Source organism: Martes martes (genome assembly GCF_963455335.1).
Source record: "Martes martes genome assembly, chromosome: 10".
In the NCBI taxonomy this organism is placed as follows: Eukaryota; Metazoa; Chordata; class Mammalia; order Carnivora; family Mustelidae; genus Martes; species Martes martes.
The window spans coordinates 12,877,044-12,892,888 of NC_137898.1; the positions used below are offsets into that span (position 1 = coordinate 12,877,044).

General features: G+C 51.0%; 1 protein-coding gene across 1 annotated transcript; it reads right to left on the reverse strand.

Annotated features, from left to right (window-relative positions):
* Positions 1–2,105: 2,105 nt before the first annotated feature.
* SERPING1 (serpin family G member 1) lies at positions 2,106–14,936 on the reverse strand. The gene is made up of 8 exons (XM_080816514.1): positions 14,365–14,936; positions 13,757–13,834; positions 11,885–12,317; positions 10,214–10,348; positions 7,958–8,161; positions 7,628–7,767; positions 3,643–3,862; positions 2,106–2,614 (listed from the first exon to the last, which is right to left on the reverse strand). The coding sequence occupies exons 2-8, from the start codon at positions 13,808–13,810 to the stop codon at positions 2,361–2,363; spliced, it is 1,440 nt and encodes a 479-aa protein (XP_080672640.1). The 5' UTR covers positions 13,811–13,834; positions 14,365–14,936; the 3' UTR covers positions 2,106–2,360.
* Positions 14,937–15,845: the final 909 nt, after the last annotated feature.

Below are 15,845 nucleotides of genomic sequence, written 5' to 3' on the forward strand. Positions count from 1 at the left end.
CCGCCAGCGCGTACTGAAGCTTGCGTCACCTCACGCTGCATTCAGTCCCAGGCCATAGCGAGGGGAACCAGTCTGAAGGGAGAGAGTGGTGAGCCCGGCTGCAGTGCCCAGCTAGCTCAGGTTTTGCATTGCCACCCTCCCCATGCCTCAGTTTCTCCTTGTCACCAGGGTATTCCTTGGTGGTTGGGGAAGCCAGATTCTCCAAGCAGCTTAAGTCCCTAGTGGGAGGCAGTGGTCATGCAAGCCCACATCCTGGAGGCTCTGACGGCCTTAGGAGATCACACGCCCTTCAGACACAGCTCAGGCAGGACTAGCTTGACCGGAGTTAAGACCCTATGGGCACATCAAATCTTCCTGCACGGCACATGCTTGATGGAGATCCAAGGAGCAGGGCGATATCCAGAAATCTGTCCTCATGTCTGGGTTGACAACACTGTAACAGCGGGAGGGGAAGGGGAGGCTGGTGCAGACACAGTCCTCGGGGGATTAGGGACAGGGGACCGGGACCAAAATGGGATGAGAAGGCAGAGAAAGGGAGAGAGGGAGATAGAAGGGCTAAAAGTTGGAGGGAACATCGGTGAGTTGAAGGGCAGAAGCTAGAAATGAGAACACACTGAGACACCTTCAGAGATGAAAAGAACACACAGGCGGCACCTGGCTGGCTCAGTCGGAGCGTGAGACTCTTGATCTTGGGGTTGTGAGTTGGAGCCCCACGTTGGGTGTAGAGATTACAGAAAAAAAAAAAAACTTAAAAAAATACTAAAACAAATAAAACCTATCTTCCTATTTGTGCCATGAAGCTGTAGGTTGTGAAGGCAGGAAGTGGGGTTAAGTCCTCTTTGCACTTCTGCTGCTTGGCATCATGCCCATTGCAACCCTAGGCACTCAGTGAACAAATCAATCAGGTTTTTAAGCCAGATTTTTCAGACAGAAGGGCAGAGAGATAGAAGAGCGTGGCTCTGAACTTCAGAGTCAAACACATGCTGTCACATCCCCGTTCTGCCATTTCCCAACTGCGTGACTTTGAACAAGACTTCCCCTCGCTGACTTTTCCATGTGACGTTGAGGCAAGGAGTAAAGGTCTCCAAGGCTCGTGGCAGGCTGCCTGTGTAAGCTCCTGACATTAATGCCTGCTGTTACGGTCACAGCAGTTGCAGACAAGGGACACGGGGACTGCAGTGAATGCATGGCCCTGGGACACCTGGGTGGTTCAGTCAGTTAGGCATCTGACTCTTGGTTTCACTCAGGTCATGATTCTTAGGGTTGTGAGATTGAGCCCTGCAATGGGCTCCATGGCAGGGAGACAACTCTAGATTCTCTCTCCTTCTGCCCTTGCCTCTTCCCCACTCACACATGTGAGCTTTCTCTCTCAAACAAAACAAAACAGAACAAAAAAAACAAAAGCAGGGCACAATAGCCCTGATTAATGACCTCATCTGTAACTTTGTAGTGCCTTTCCATTCTAACTCTAGGTCTAGCCAAGTGATCTGCTCTGGCTGATGGGACAAAGGCATAGATTTGATGCAAGCGAAGGTATGGAAAACACTGCTCCTTTCTGGGGCATCTGGGTGGCTTAGTCAGTTGAACATCTGCCTTAGGCTTGAGTCATGATCCTGGGGTCCTGGGATGGAGCCCAGCATAGGGCTCCCTACTCAGCGGGGAGCCTCCTTATCCTTCTCCCTCTGCCTGCCATACTCCCTGCTTGTGCGCGCTCTCTCTCTGTCAAATAAATAAGTAAATAAAATCTTGGGGGAAAAAAAAAGACAGCCTCTTTCTGAGGCCTTTCTTGGAACTCTGCCATTGCAGGGTAGCCTGCTGGCAGGATGCAGGAGTCATGCAGAGGACAGCCAGTGTCCCAGTTGAGGCCATTATACATCAGCCAACCCCCAACTATTACAGATGCATGAGGAAGCCCAGGGAAGGTCAGCCAGGTCGAACCAGGTCAGCAAGACCACTCAGCCAATCCCAAGACTTACATGCCATAACAAATGGTTGCTATTTTAAGCCACTAAATTGAGAGTGACTTGTTACACAGCAATACTAGCTTTTACAGGGGCCATGGTTGTCCCCGTCCTCTAAAATTGAAAGGTAAGCAAGAGAGGAAGTCATGGTCTGCCAGGTTTTATTTGTAGAGTCTGGTGAACTTGAACCAGATGAAGCTGTGAAAAGTGCTTTGGGGAACCACAGGGAAGGGATGACAGAAGTAGGTCCCTTCACCAGACCCCGAGTGAGCCCTTCACGTGAAGAGCGGGGGGACACCTAGGGCGGGAGGTGGCTGTGGGGCCAGTCTAGGCAGGGCTGCCCCTGGGAGAGCGAGGCTGGAGGGGGACAGCTTGCCTTAGCCTGGTGCCCTGCGGGTCTCAGACCCGGGGGTCATACACCCGCCCCATGAAGACAGGGAACCTGTGCCGCTGGTCCCAGAGCAGGAAGAGGAAGGGCTGCTGTACTTCGAAGACCAGCAAATTGCGGGCCACGGAAATCACCGAGGCCGCCGCCGCCTCCACCCCAGACTCCGTGAGCTCCAGCGTGGTCTGGTGCTGCATCGCGGAAACCTGAAGATCCATGTCCTCGGTCAGCCCGCACAGGTTGAGGTCGTAAAGAAAGTCAAAGAATTCTAGAGCATAACCAAGACAAAAAACAAAGAGTCAAAGAGCAGCAGGAGGGGCGCCTGCCTGGCTCAGTGGGAGGAGCCTGCGACTCTTGATCTCAGGGTTGTGGGTTCGAGCCCCATGCTGGGTGTAGAGATTACTTTAAAAGAAAAAGGAAAAGGCAGACCAACATGAAAGCTTCAGCTACTGGAGACATCTGTCCTAAATTTTCGGAATTGGTCCCAAGTCCCAGTGTTCTCTTCGTCCTCCTCCCCTGCTTGTCATGTTATACATTGTCCTTCTGGTACAGTTCATGGGATCCTCTATCAGTGGGCCCGTCTTCATTCCCACCCCTACCTTTTCTAAAGAGGTAAGAGGCCTTGCCGACCCTCCAAAGAACCCTGAAAAATGATGTCCTTGTTTCCAAGGACCCCAGAAGTGAGGTCATGTATCAGAAAAAGGTCATGTTTTATCAAATGAGGTCATATACAAGGATGTAATGTCATAGACTAGGAAACCAGTTCATCCATCAGAGAGTCAAGTTCTATCGTAGAAAATGAAGTGGTACATCAGGACATGAGGTCAAGATCAGGAAGTGAGGCCAAAGGTTAGGTAATAGAGTGTTGCCTCCTCCAAACTCAGAAGGGTCCAGACTGCATCATCCAGACAGCTTCTTGCATAGCCCACGAGGTGGCTGAGTGTTATGAATGGTCCTGGGGAAGGAGTGTCTATGACCCATCCTGGTCACTTGTCCCAGTGTCTTTGTCACAATGAACCATGATGGCAACAGTCAAGTTGGAGACCTGGGCTGGTGTTCTTGCTCACTTCTAACCAGCCCAAGGGACCTTGGGTAAGTCAGGTAAATTTCATGTCTCACTTTCCTCAACGATCCAATGGGATAACAGCACTCTCCCCTGTAACTCACGGGACTGAGGCACGACCTGACATTATGGGTGTATACCATACTCTAGAGAGAGCTAAATCACGCTTTAAGGTCAGCCCCCCACCCCCACCCCCAACAGCCTAGGAGCAATCCCGAGCTGCCAGGGCTCACTCAGTTTCTCCATGATGGTCAGCATGTCCTGGTTGCTCTTCACTTTGATGCGGGGCAGCGTCAGGAGGGTGGGCTGGAACTTGCTCATCTCCAGCTTCTTCATGATGGCCTTGAAGATAGTGGGGTTGAGAGCCTTCTCCAGTTCTTCGAGATGGTGTTTCATGCTCTGAGGCATCAGGATCACCAAGCTCAGGTTGTGGGAGAGCTGCAGCTGCCCCACCTGGAGAACAAGAGATGCACCTTATCCGTCTTCCTACCCCAGCTCTCCTGGATCCCACCCCCTAAGTCCCAAGGCTTATCTTCTGTCTGCTGCCACCGTTCATGCTATCACAACAAGCCACAGCTGGTCCTGGGCTCCCAAGCTTTATGACAAAATGGGGATGGCAGCTGGGTGGACAGTGCTGGTCTAATCCCATGCACATGAGATACGGAGGAAGGAGTATGGCTTTCTTATCACACAGGCCGAGGATGGCACCCTGACTCTACTTCTGACTAGCTAGGTAATACAGGCAAGTGACTGGATCTATCTGAACCCTGTTCTTTCCCCTTCCAGTGTGCTGTGCATAAAGTGTGTAACAGGCAGGGGCACCTGGGTAGCTCAGTTGGTTGAGCGTCTGCTTCGGCTCAGGTCGTGATCCCAGGGTCCTGGGATCAAGCCCCACACTGGATCCCTGCTCAGCAGGGAGCCTGTTCCTCCCTCTCCCTCTGCCCTTCTCACAACTTGTGCGCGCGCTCTCTTTCTCTCTCTCAAGTAAATAAATAAAATCTTAAAAAAAAAAAAAAAGATTTTATTTTCAAGTAATCTCTACACCCAATGTGGGGTTTTGAACCTATAATGCCAAGATCAAGAGTCGCATGGTCTACCAACCAAGCCTGCCAGGGGCCCTGGTCCTTTTAAAGACTTTTTTTTTTTTTAAGATTTTATTTATTTATTTGACAGACAGAGATCACAAGTAGGCAGAGAGACAGGCAGAGAGGAGGAAGCAGGCTCCCCGCCGAGCAGGGAGCCTGATATGGGGCTCGGTCCCAGGACCCCAGGACCACGACCCAAGCTGAAGGCAGGCTTTAACCCACTGAGCCACCCAGGCGCCCCCTTTTAAAGACTTTTGATGGCTCTTTACAGCCTACAAGATTAAGTATAAATGTCTTGGTGTAGCATTCGAGATTGTAGACAAGCCAATCCTAGCTAATCCTTTCAAGCTTGCCATTAAAAGGACTTCCAACTGGTGGTCAGACAAAAGTATGACACAGGTATAGGACCCATGGGTCTAATATATAGGGGTTTTCAATTTGCCCCAGTGGACACTTGACAATGTCTAGAAACTTTCTGGTTGTCACAACTGGAGGAGAGGGGACTCACAGGGCTGCTGTTTTCTAGTGGATAGAAGATAGGGATGAGGGGCCCCTGGGTGGCTCCATGGGTTAAGCCTCTGCTTTTGGCTCAGGTCATGATCTCAGGGTCCTGGGATCGAGCCCCGCATTGGGCTCTCTGCTCAGCGGGGAGCCTGCTTCCCCCCCCCTCCCCCGCCTCTCTCTGCCTGCCTCTCTGCCTACTTGTGATCCCTCTCTCTGTCAAATAAATAAATAAAACCTTAAAAAAAAAAAAAAAAGAAGACAGGGATGAAGCTAAATCCTGCACGATGCTCAGCAATCGTCCTCCTAACAAAGAATAATCTAATCCAAAATGTCAACAGTGCCAATAGGTTCTGTGCACTGACCTTGAATCTCGGACCAAAAGGTTACCATGTTGCGGTTTTGACTTCCAGCCGGTAACCGGACCATACCAGAGTTGGTAAATCTAACCTCCTTGGTTGAGTAAATGCTCTTAAGTCCCAGAAAGATTCAGAATTAAGTACGGCTATGACAAAGTAAACCAACTCCATAGTATTTTTTTTTTTAAATTCCCTTTTTGAGAGAGAGAGAGCTTGAGAGCATGAGCAGGGGGAGGAGCAGAGGGAGAGGGAGAAGCAGGCTCCCCACTGAGCAGGGAGCTCTATCCGGGGCTCCATCCCAGGACCCTGTGATCATGACCTGAGCCGAAAAGGCAGATGTGTAACTGACTGAGTCCCCCAGATGCCCCCCAACTCCACAGCATTAACATCAGGGTACCTGAGGGTAATCTGCGTGTCCGCTATTCAAAATAGTGCTTATAATTTTTAAGAGAAATCAGACATACTAGTTTTATGCTTTGAAGCGAAAAGGTATAGGATAATTAAATGGGAGAAGGATATTGGGATGCTGGTGGAAAGGTGATCTACCCTTTGAATTTAATTTTTATTTCACAGCAGCCTTTGATGCTTGGAAGATACGGCAAAGCAGGGCTGTAATTCAGCTCTGATGGGTAGCTGACATGCTTCAAAAGAAAATCAAGTACATTAAACTTACCCATGCCATTCTGGTTCTGTTAGTTAGGAGTGGTCAGCTACATCGGATAGGCATAGACGGGTGGGTGGAAAGGTGCATGAATGATTCAGAACAGTCAGAGGTAACCTTTTCTCTGAAGCCTTCCTGGGCACCTCTAAGTGGGTTGTACCCTTCACCACCCTCCAATGATTTCATCCATTTATTCAGCAAACCTATAATGAGCACTTATTACATGTGGTATTGTTCTGGGCCCCCAGGGATAGGAAACAAGGCAGGTGAGGTTTCTGTTCCCAGGGGAGAGACAATATCTCAGGGAGACAAACAATATTGTAATAAAATAAGCAAATAGGGGCGCCTGGGTGGCTCAGTGGGTTGAGGCCTCTGCCTTCGGCTCAGGTCATGGTCTCGGGGTCCTGGGATCGAGCCCCGCGTCGGGCTCTCTGCTCAGCGGGGAGCCTGCTTCCTCCTCTCTCTCTGCCTGCCTCTCTGCCTACTTGTGATCTCTGTCTGTTAAACGAGTAAATAAAATCTTTAAAAAAAAATAAAATAAAATAAAATAAGCAAATAAACAACCTAATTTCTGATAATGATAAGTACCATGAACATAACCAAACAGGGCAATGTTTCAGGGTGAGGTGGGGGCCACTTTAAGAAGCAGGAAGTTCTCAGGGCTCCGGGTGGCTCAGTGGGTTAAGCCTCTGCTTTTTGGCTCAGGTCATGATCCAGGGTCCTAGGGTCAGGGTCTCTGCTCAGCCGGGAGCCTGCTTCCCCCTCTCTCTCTGCCTGCCTCTCTGCCTACTTGTGATCTCCCTCTCTGTGTCAAATAAATAAATAAAATCTTAAAAAAGAAAAAAAGAAGCAGGAAGTTCTCGCCATTGAGGTGACCTTTGACCTGACACCCAGGAGTGCAGAAGGATCAAGTTATGTGACAATATGAGTGAGAAAGGGTCCAGGCAGAGGAAAAAGGGAAATCTCCCTCCCAAGGTGGACCAAGCCTGGCACTAAACCACTGGGTATTCTCCCAGTGTTTTCTATCTCCTAAATCTGTGTCTTATTGTCCTAACAAGGCAGAAATATCTAGATATATATAGAAATAATTAAAATCTTCTGGGCTCCACAGTCAATCTTCCCTCCCTCCCCACCCGTTGAAATTTTACCGCTCAATTTCTGCGAAGGAACGTAAGTCATTTACCAAGGGTATATGCGTCTACACCTACCACATACATGCACACATGTCTACACCTTCCCAGCCACGGGTACACCCACGCATGCATACTGTACACGGGCACACATACACACAGGACTTGCCAAGCCACCAGGGGCTCCTGGTGGGTTGACAGGAAAGAGATACAGATGAACAGACTCACTTCTGGCCGTTTGACGCGGTAGAGATGAAGAAACTTTATAGAATCCTGCTCTCCAGCCTAAAATAAACAATGCCTGCCTCGGCCAAGCTAGAGAGGGGAGAAGCACAAAAGACAGGGTAGAAATACAGATGGAAGGAGTAGAAATGATGAATTCGTAAGGGTGTTAATACCCCAAAGTGATGGGGCCATAGCAGGAAAGACATCAGGACCCACCAGAGGCTCTGAGACAAGAGTGGGAAGGGCCGAGAACATACCCTGGCCTTCAAGGTCGGGTCAGTGAAATGAGCCACAGGGTATTTCTTGCTGTTCATCATCGACACTTTTATCACAGAGGATTTGAGGTAAAAGGGCTCCATCGAGGTTCTTTTTGGATCAAATGTTTTCTTCCACTTGGCTAGAGGGAAGGAGAGAGAGGGTTACTCTAATGCAGGTGAGAAAGGATGAAGAGGATTGAAAAGCCCCATTGGAAGGGGGTGGGCCGGGCTCAGTGGGATCCAGGTGTAGAATTCGGGGTTGGGTGGGCTTTGAAGCCAGGAGAGAAAGGACACGGGAGGGAAAGACCACTGGGTCCAGGGCTCCCTTACCATTCAGGTAGACGGCATTGAGGAGGACAAGGCGGGTGTCAGAGGGCAGACTTTCCAGCAGCCGTGTGATCTTGTGGTTGGTGTTCTCTGCCACCCAGGCATTGATGAGCTCCGTGTTGATATCACTGTCATTTCCTAGGACTCTGGGGCTGCTGCCGTACAGGCTCTGAGAGGCATTCACAAAGCCGTCCCGTAGGACCAGGTCTAGGGGAAGGGAGCAGGTGGAGAGAGGGAAGCATGAGTCCCCCAGACATTCTCTCCCTTCTAAGAGGATGGGAGGGAGCGTGTTTCCTACTGCTTTTAGCTCTCTGCAGTGAGCACAGCAGGTTGGAGCCGGGGTCCAGCCCACTCCTCTTACAGATACGGCAACTGAGGCCCCGAGAAAGCAAGCCCTGGACTTAGGGCAGGACCCCTCCCAGGCCCTGGCTGTCTCTCCTTGCAGTGCACCTGTGGCTTGATGAAATAACTCAGATACTAACTTCCATCTGCCAGTGTTTTCCCTTGTTTCTTCCCTTAATTCAGCAGGGAACCCACTCTGCTTCTCAGCCTCAGCGGAAGCTCATGGCAAGACTTCCTGGCTTTTGTTCTCCAAAGGTCAAGTCCACTAAAGAAAACAGTGTTTGAAAGAAATTGTTCCTGGACTGCATAGATAATATCGAATGCAGTTGTATTCTCTAGCAATCTATCAAGACAGAGGATTAAGTTGATTTCTAGCAAATAAGTAAACACAGTGTTTCTTGAACACCTCTGACACAGATTTTTCCCATCTCTAAAAGAGGGTATTTATTTTAAGAGAACCAGGCTGGTGAGTTTTTTGTTCCCCCCCCCCTCCTCCTCCTTCTTCCTCCCTATGTTTTCTGGTTTGTTTTTTGTTTGTTTGTTTGTTTATGATTGTATTTATTTGTCAGAGAGAGAGAGAGCACAAGCAGGTGGAGAAGCAGGCAGAGGGAGAAGCAGTTTCCCTGCTGAGCAGAGAGCCTGATGTGGGGCTGCATCCCAGGACCGTGGGATCATGACCTGAGCCAAAGGCAGCCGCTTAACTGACTGAGCCACGCAGGCGTCCCTGTCTTCTGTTTTCTACAATGAATGATATTGATTTTATAGTTAAAAAAAAAAAACAACAGGAAAAATTTTTTTCCTTTTAAAGAAGGGGGGCAGGGACACCTGGGTGGCTCAGTTGGTTTCATGTCTTCCTTTGGCTCAGGTCATGATCCCAGGGTCCTGGTGGAGCCCCACATCGGGCGCCCTGCTCGGCAGGGAGCCTGCTTCTCCATCTGCCCGCCGCTCCCCCTGCTTATGCTCTCTGACAAATAAAATCTTTTAAAAATAAATAAATAAAATAAAGAGGGAGCAGACGAGATCTTTAGCTTTCAAACCTTTTTAAGGAGCAGAACTATCCTGAAATAGTCATGTCTGAAGCCCACGGTTAAAAGGGCTCTGGTTGGGGCGCCTGGGTGGCTCAGTGGGTTAAAGCCTCTGCCTTCGGCTCAGGTCATGATCCCAGGGTCCTGGGATCGAGCCCCGCATCGGGCTCTCTGCTCAGCGGGGAGCCTGCTTCCTCCTCTCTCTCTCGCTGCCTGCCTCTCTGCCTACTTGTGATCTCTGTCTGTCAAATAAATAAACAAATCTTTAAAAAAAAAAAAAAAAAAAAAGGGCTCTGGTTGAGGCTGGGTGAGGGCTCAGAGCCCACCTGGCTCTACCTGCTTCCCATAGGAAGTGGTACCCCCACACCCACTCGGCCTCCCCCATGCCCCTGGGCTCCCATCATGACTCCTGAGGCTGCTCAGTAGAACCCCAGGGCTCTGGGGAAGAAAATTTGAAAATACCTGTATCAGATCATTTTGGAAGCTCATTAATCTCATTATATCTTAATAATGTAATACATGTAAATGACCAGAAATTCATAGAACACGAAAGTACAAAAACTAGAAGCCTCAAGATTCCGCTGAGCCAGGTTAACAAAACACCATTTATCTTGAGCTCTCCGGTTCTACCGATGAATGAAAGCAGAAGGACATTCTTATTTTAACCAGCACTGATGAATGGAAACGACTTGCCCAAGGTCTGGGCCATCCTGCTCTCCCGGAGCCAAAGGACATTCCTGCTGAGGCCCTTACCTGTTCCGCAGTCCATCCTTGATGTCCTAGCTCTAACATGCCCTCTGTCCTCTTTCCCCTCTTTCTGAGGCATCGGGTCCTCCTCAGAGTCCTCTCAAAGTCCTGCTGGGCAGCCGCTGGCCTTTCCCGGGGTGCTCACCTGGGCTGTGGAAGAGCTGAGAGACTACGGTGAATCCTTTGGATGTGAAAGCCCTCAGGGCCTGGTGGACACAGGAAAAGTCCTCGGGGTAGGAGAGGAGGCTCTCCAGGTTTCTCTTGGTGCTGTCCCCAGCCCCTGCAACAAAGGGCAGAAATGAGGAAAAATTGCGGGGCAGGGGGGAGCGGCAGGAGGGGGTTGGAGGACTGGACATGACACCTGTCATTAGGACAAGGATGGAGGGACCAGGCTGGCATGGGTCGGGGGAGTGGGGTTATTTCCTGCTATGGAGGGGATCACAAATCATCAGAGCGGGGACAACTGTTTCTGAAGACAATCCAGAGGTCAGAACGAAAGCGGTGGGGGAATGATGAATTATCCCAGTTAGGCTTTTCCAGGGCTTTGAATCCTCTCTGTTTTCTACCCAATTTCAACCCCACACATCCCGGAAAGCCTAGTCCAATCACTGCCTGTTTCACAGGACGGTTGAGTTGGTTTGGGTTTACACAGGTTAACACTGCAGGCGGGGACACTAGCTCACCGGTAGGAGGAGAAATCAGAGCATCACAAAAGAGCATGGAGAGTCAATACCCCTACGTTATTCATTATCAAACATCTATTGTGCCCATCTTCCCTGTGGTAACAGAAACAACTCACGGAGCACTTACTTGGTTCCAGGCATCACAAGTGATCCTCCCCTACGAGCTCACTGTATCTCCACAATACTTACCTTTCACAGAAGGGTAATTACTCTCCCTATTTACAGATGAGGAAACTGAGGTTTAAGAGCGTCAGTGATCTGCTCCACTCAGGATCCCAGAGTTAAGTGGAGAAGGGAGACAAGATTCAAGCCATACATTCTAGGCAATAAAGAAATCTGCCGAAGTCAATCAACTGCAGCATGCCTCCCAGGGGACACCTGGCAGTTTGGGGGGTTCCTAACTGGAGAGTGTAGGTAGAGCTTTATCCCATGGGAACATCTCTCAGGAAGACAGGGGATTAACATTTTTTGACCTCCCTCTAAGCCAGGCACTAAACGCTCTTCCTTCTTTCTTTCTTCCTTCCTTCTTTCCTTTCTTCTTAAGCATTTTATTTATTTATTGTGAGAGAGATCACAAGTAGGCAGAGAGGCAGGTGGGGGGCAGGGGGTGTGGGAAGTAGGCTCCCTGGTGAGCAGAGAGCCTGATGTGGGCTCGATCCCAGGACCCTGAGATCATGATCTGAGCCAAAGGTAGAGGTTTAACCCACTGAGCCACCCAGGCACCCCTAGTTTCTGTTTTGAAGTAAGTATAACCACCTCCATTTCACACCTGAGGACTCAGGCTCAGATAAGTTAAGTAACCTGCCAAGGTCACACAGCCAGTAAGCAGCATTAGTAGGACTTTACTCTGTCTATCGCTTATGGTTTCATCTTCCTTGCTGCCTTACCCTGACACACGGCTGAGGACTGGGACCCTGTTTTATATGTTCCTGTGTAGTCCATGGGGTTTTGTAAGCAAGAGAGCCTGTTCAATCACTGTTAAGTGAAGGAATAAATGAATGCTCACCTCGCCCCCCCCCCAAAGTAGCCCAGGTTTATAGCCTTCCCCCCAAGGCATGGCTTTGTAGGCATCTGGGTTGGAGACCCTCATGGGAGGGTCCAACATACAACCTGGAGAGAACTTAGGTTCTTACCAAGCAGGACCTGGGTTAGGAGGCTGGCAATGCTGAACGGAGAAAAGGCCATGTTGGTCTCTGCCTTCTTTGTCGCTGAGAAGGCATGGTAGAGCTTCACAGAGAAGTCTATCAAAGCCTCCCTCAACTCAGACTCTGCCCAAGGAGTCTCCAACTCAGAGCAGGAAGTGACAGGCTCTGGGCAGAGGGGCATAGTAGTGGGCTGGATGGGTTGAACAGTGGACTGGATGAAGGGCTCAGTGGTGGCTGTAAGAGTGGTATTGGCTGTTACGATGGTTGAGTTGATTGGCGACAAGGTGGAAGAGCCCACGGTGTGTTCGGTGGGTGGATTCTTGGTGATCTCTCCCTCCAAGATCTGTCCTTCACTTTCCTCTCGCCAGCTCTCTGCCGTGGAGCTGGGGCTAGTAACATTCAGACTTGAGGAGGCTCTAACCTGTGATTCAAGAAACTGAGTTTCATTTTTCCTACCATGAAGCACAGTCAAAAACTCTCAAAGCACTCACACTCAAAGCAGGAAGGGAAGGTGGGGATGTGGAAAAAGTCCTGTACCAGAGACTGATTCCTGGGAAAGCCTGGTGGGTAAGGGACACGCCCTGAAGCTGCCACCCACTAGCTCCTCTGGAGAAGGGGCAATGCAGGAGCCAATGCGGGTTGAGGCAGAGGTAAGGGGCGGGCAGGGACTCTGTTATCACTGAGGAATTGCTGCCATAAGGGCAGCTGTTTCCCAGACTTCGGAGCTGAGAGCCCATTGCCATTTATTCGTGTTCTTGCAATTTCTTTAAGTGTCTGCCTGTCTTGGCTCACCTGCCAGGCGAGTAGAGAGGTTTGAGCTTGTGACCTCTGCATGAGAACAGTAGTTTTTCCAACTGTGGGTTGCAAGCCATAATAGGAAACCATCAGCATTCTGGAAGGAAGGAAGGAAGGAAAGAAGGAAGGACAGAAGGAAGGAAGGGTGAGTCAGAAGGGGATGGGAGGAAGGAAGGAGGAAGAAATAGTATAGACCAGTGGCTCTCAATCAGAGACAATTTTAATCCCTGGAGACTTTTGGCAATGCCTGGAGGCATTTTTGGTTATCACAGGAAAGGGAAGGGAATTGGGGGTAGGGCAGAGATGTTAATGGCATCTAGTGGGGTGAAACCGGGGTAGGGCAAAACATCCTACAATGCACAGGATAGCCTCTCATAATGAATTTTCCACCCCCCAAATGTCATGGTTTCTAGGTTGAGAAAACACGTATTATCCCATTTCACTGATAAAAGAAACCAACACTGAGACAGTAACAAGCTCAGGGTTTCCCGGAAGCGGCTCGTCTCACTCTGATTCTAGATCCCTCGCTAACCGCTGGCAGCACCTACAGATTCTCTAAGGGCACTCCCCATGCCAACTTCCACACACTACCCTCAACAGACAGCCAAAGCAGGAGTCCACCTTCCTCCTGACTCCGAAGCCACTGGGACCTCTCACTGGGATCCTCCCCCAACCCTCCACCCAGACCCAGGAGTCAGCTGCCTTTCCTGGCGTTTTGACAGGTGCAGCCCAGGAAGGACTTAGGTCTCTGCAGCCAGGGCCCCACCGCACAGCTCAGCTGCAACCCCTTGCTCTTGGATCACAGAATGCTGTCCATCTCCTGGCTCTCTCTGACCCTTCCGCTTTATTCTCCACTTTATAAACCAGTACCGGTAGGTTCGGAGAAGCGACTTGCTCAAGGCCACCCTAACGGCTGGGCAGCGGGCCGGGATTAGAACCCGGCTCTTGCCTCGCTCTCTCTGAACCCCGGTGCAAGGACCACACTTGCTGATCCCAAGAGGCGCTCTCCTCATTCTCCGGGCCCACAATGGTTAATCCTCAGCCCCCCTCAAAGGGGCCACTCACCCCAGCCAGCAGCAACAGCAGCAGGAGGGTCAGCGTGGTCAGCGTGGAGGCCATCTGGGCGGCGGCGTCAGCCCGGACCTGCGGAGCCAGCCGGCAGCGTTGTCAGCGCCGAGCCCTGGGGTCCTGGGGGCCTCCTCTCCACTCCCCGGTCTCTAGCCACCACCCTGGGCCCGCCCCCATTCCATTCCGGGACTTAGCCCCCAAGCGCGAATTCCCTCCTCCTCCTCCCCCGCCCACCTTCTCCCAGGCTCCTCCCCCTATTTTGTTTTCCCCGAACTGCTTCCCTTTCCCGGCACCCGCTGGCCCTTCCTTCCCCCTCCCAAGCCCGGGTCTCCATCCATCTGTTCCATCCAGAGAGTCCTGCTTCAGTCTGACAATGACGCCCAGAGGCAGCGGGGGCAGGGGAGGTCCAGAGGGGGCTGGGCACCACAGCTCAGGCGGGAGCGGGGGCACCCAGGGAAGAGGGGCACGTGGGGGCGGAGGGTAGGACAGAAGTCTTCGGTGGAAGACTTTCAGAGATAGAAAGGGGGGCAGGAAACTCGGGGAGGGAAAGGAGGAGATGAGGACACCCCACTCCCCAAACCCCCACCCCCACCCTATCACCAAACCTGCTCCAAACTCCCGGTGGCTGGACAGCTTCAGAGCAGACTGCGCGGACAGTCCCACAGGGTCAAGGAGGTGGGGTGTGCGGTGGGGTCGGTCTTGGCTATTGGCTGGCCCGGGACACTGCCCGGTTACAAATTAAGGATGATTGATCGCTGATGTGAGTTCCCGTAAACGAGGATGGCCGGACCCCTCCGTCGGGCCTTTGTGGGCCGGGCCTGAATTCAGCCCCGAGCCCCTCGGGAGCCGGGGGTGGGGAAGCTTAGGTAGAGCTTCTCAGCTCCAAGGCACCGAAGCTCCTCTTCCGTCGTCATGGGTTCTGATAAAAACTGTGGAGACCCAAAATGTGCCCTGTAGGTGACAAGCAGCCGGCTTTTCGGAAATTGCTCTGCTCAGCTAATCCTCAAAGTGACCCTTTGGAAACAGGTCCCAATGCGCGCATTTGATAGTTAAAAAACCTGGGCCTTAAAGCAGTTAAATGTCTGGTGGGTGATCACCCTCCCTTGGAAAACAGCCCGGACTCGGACCTAAATGGCCTGGAGTCCTAACCTCCACCCCGCTCTCCCCTGCGCTGTGTGGGTGTTCTGTTTCTCCTGTTGGAGACTCCCAGCCAGTAGTTATCCCTTTGTGAAGCAGACAGCCTCCGAGGCACCCAGCCCAGCAAGCATTCCCCTTCGTGTGAAAAGCCCACAGCTGGGGCAGATGCGGTGGGGGTGGGGGGCCGTGGCTGGGAGCCAGCAGACCTAGCTTTGAGGCCTGGCTAGATGTGTGACCCTAAGTAGTTTCCCCCTTAGCACCTAACTCTCTTCATGGGGTTGCCAGATAAAATACAGGAAGCCCAGTTAAATTTGAATTTCAGATCAACAACAACAAAAATTCTTTGGAAGGATGTCCCATGCAATACTGGGACATAGGTTAAAATCTTTTTTCTCATTTAGCTGAAATTCCCAATCAACTGGGCATTCTGCATCTTATCTACTAAATCGGGCAACCTTACCTCCTTTGCAAAGCAAGGAAGTGTCTGATGACCTAATATAGCTCTAGAGTTCTATGATCATCATCTCACTGCTGGGCCTGTCCTGTTTGGAACAGCCAGGAAAGTTAGCTTCAGAACTGCTGTTTGATGGGACTGACCAAGGACAGAGGATAGAAAAGGTGTGTGTCTCCTTGGGGATCATTGGAAAGGAGCCACAGAAACTCTGCGCCAGCTTTGCCAGGGCTCCATTCCCTGTGCCGACTTGGGAACCTTCTGAGCCATGGGGAAGTTCCTTCAGCACAGAGACACACACAGTGCCACTTCCCCAACCCCAGGCCTAAGCTGGGGACCTGGAAGGCTCACTGAGCTTGTGGATTCTGGGAAATGGGCCAGCCCAACAAAAGGGAGGTGGCAGAAAGCAACGTCCTTCATCCTTAGTAATTCTCATGACAATTATGAAATGGGTGCTAATAATAATCTCCTCTTGAATTTCAAAAAGAGAGACTCATA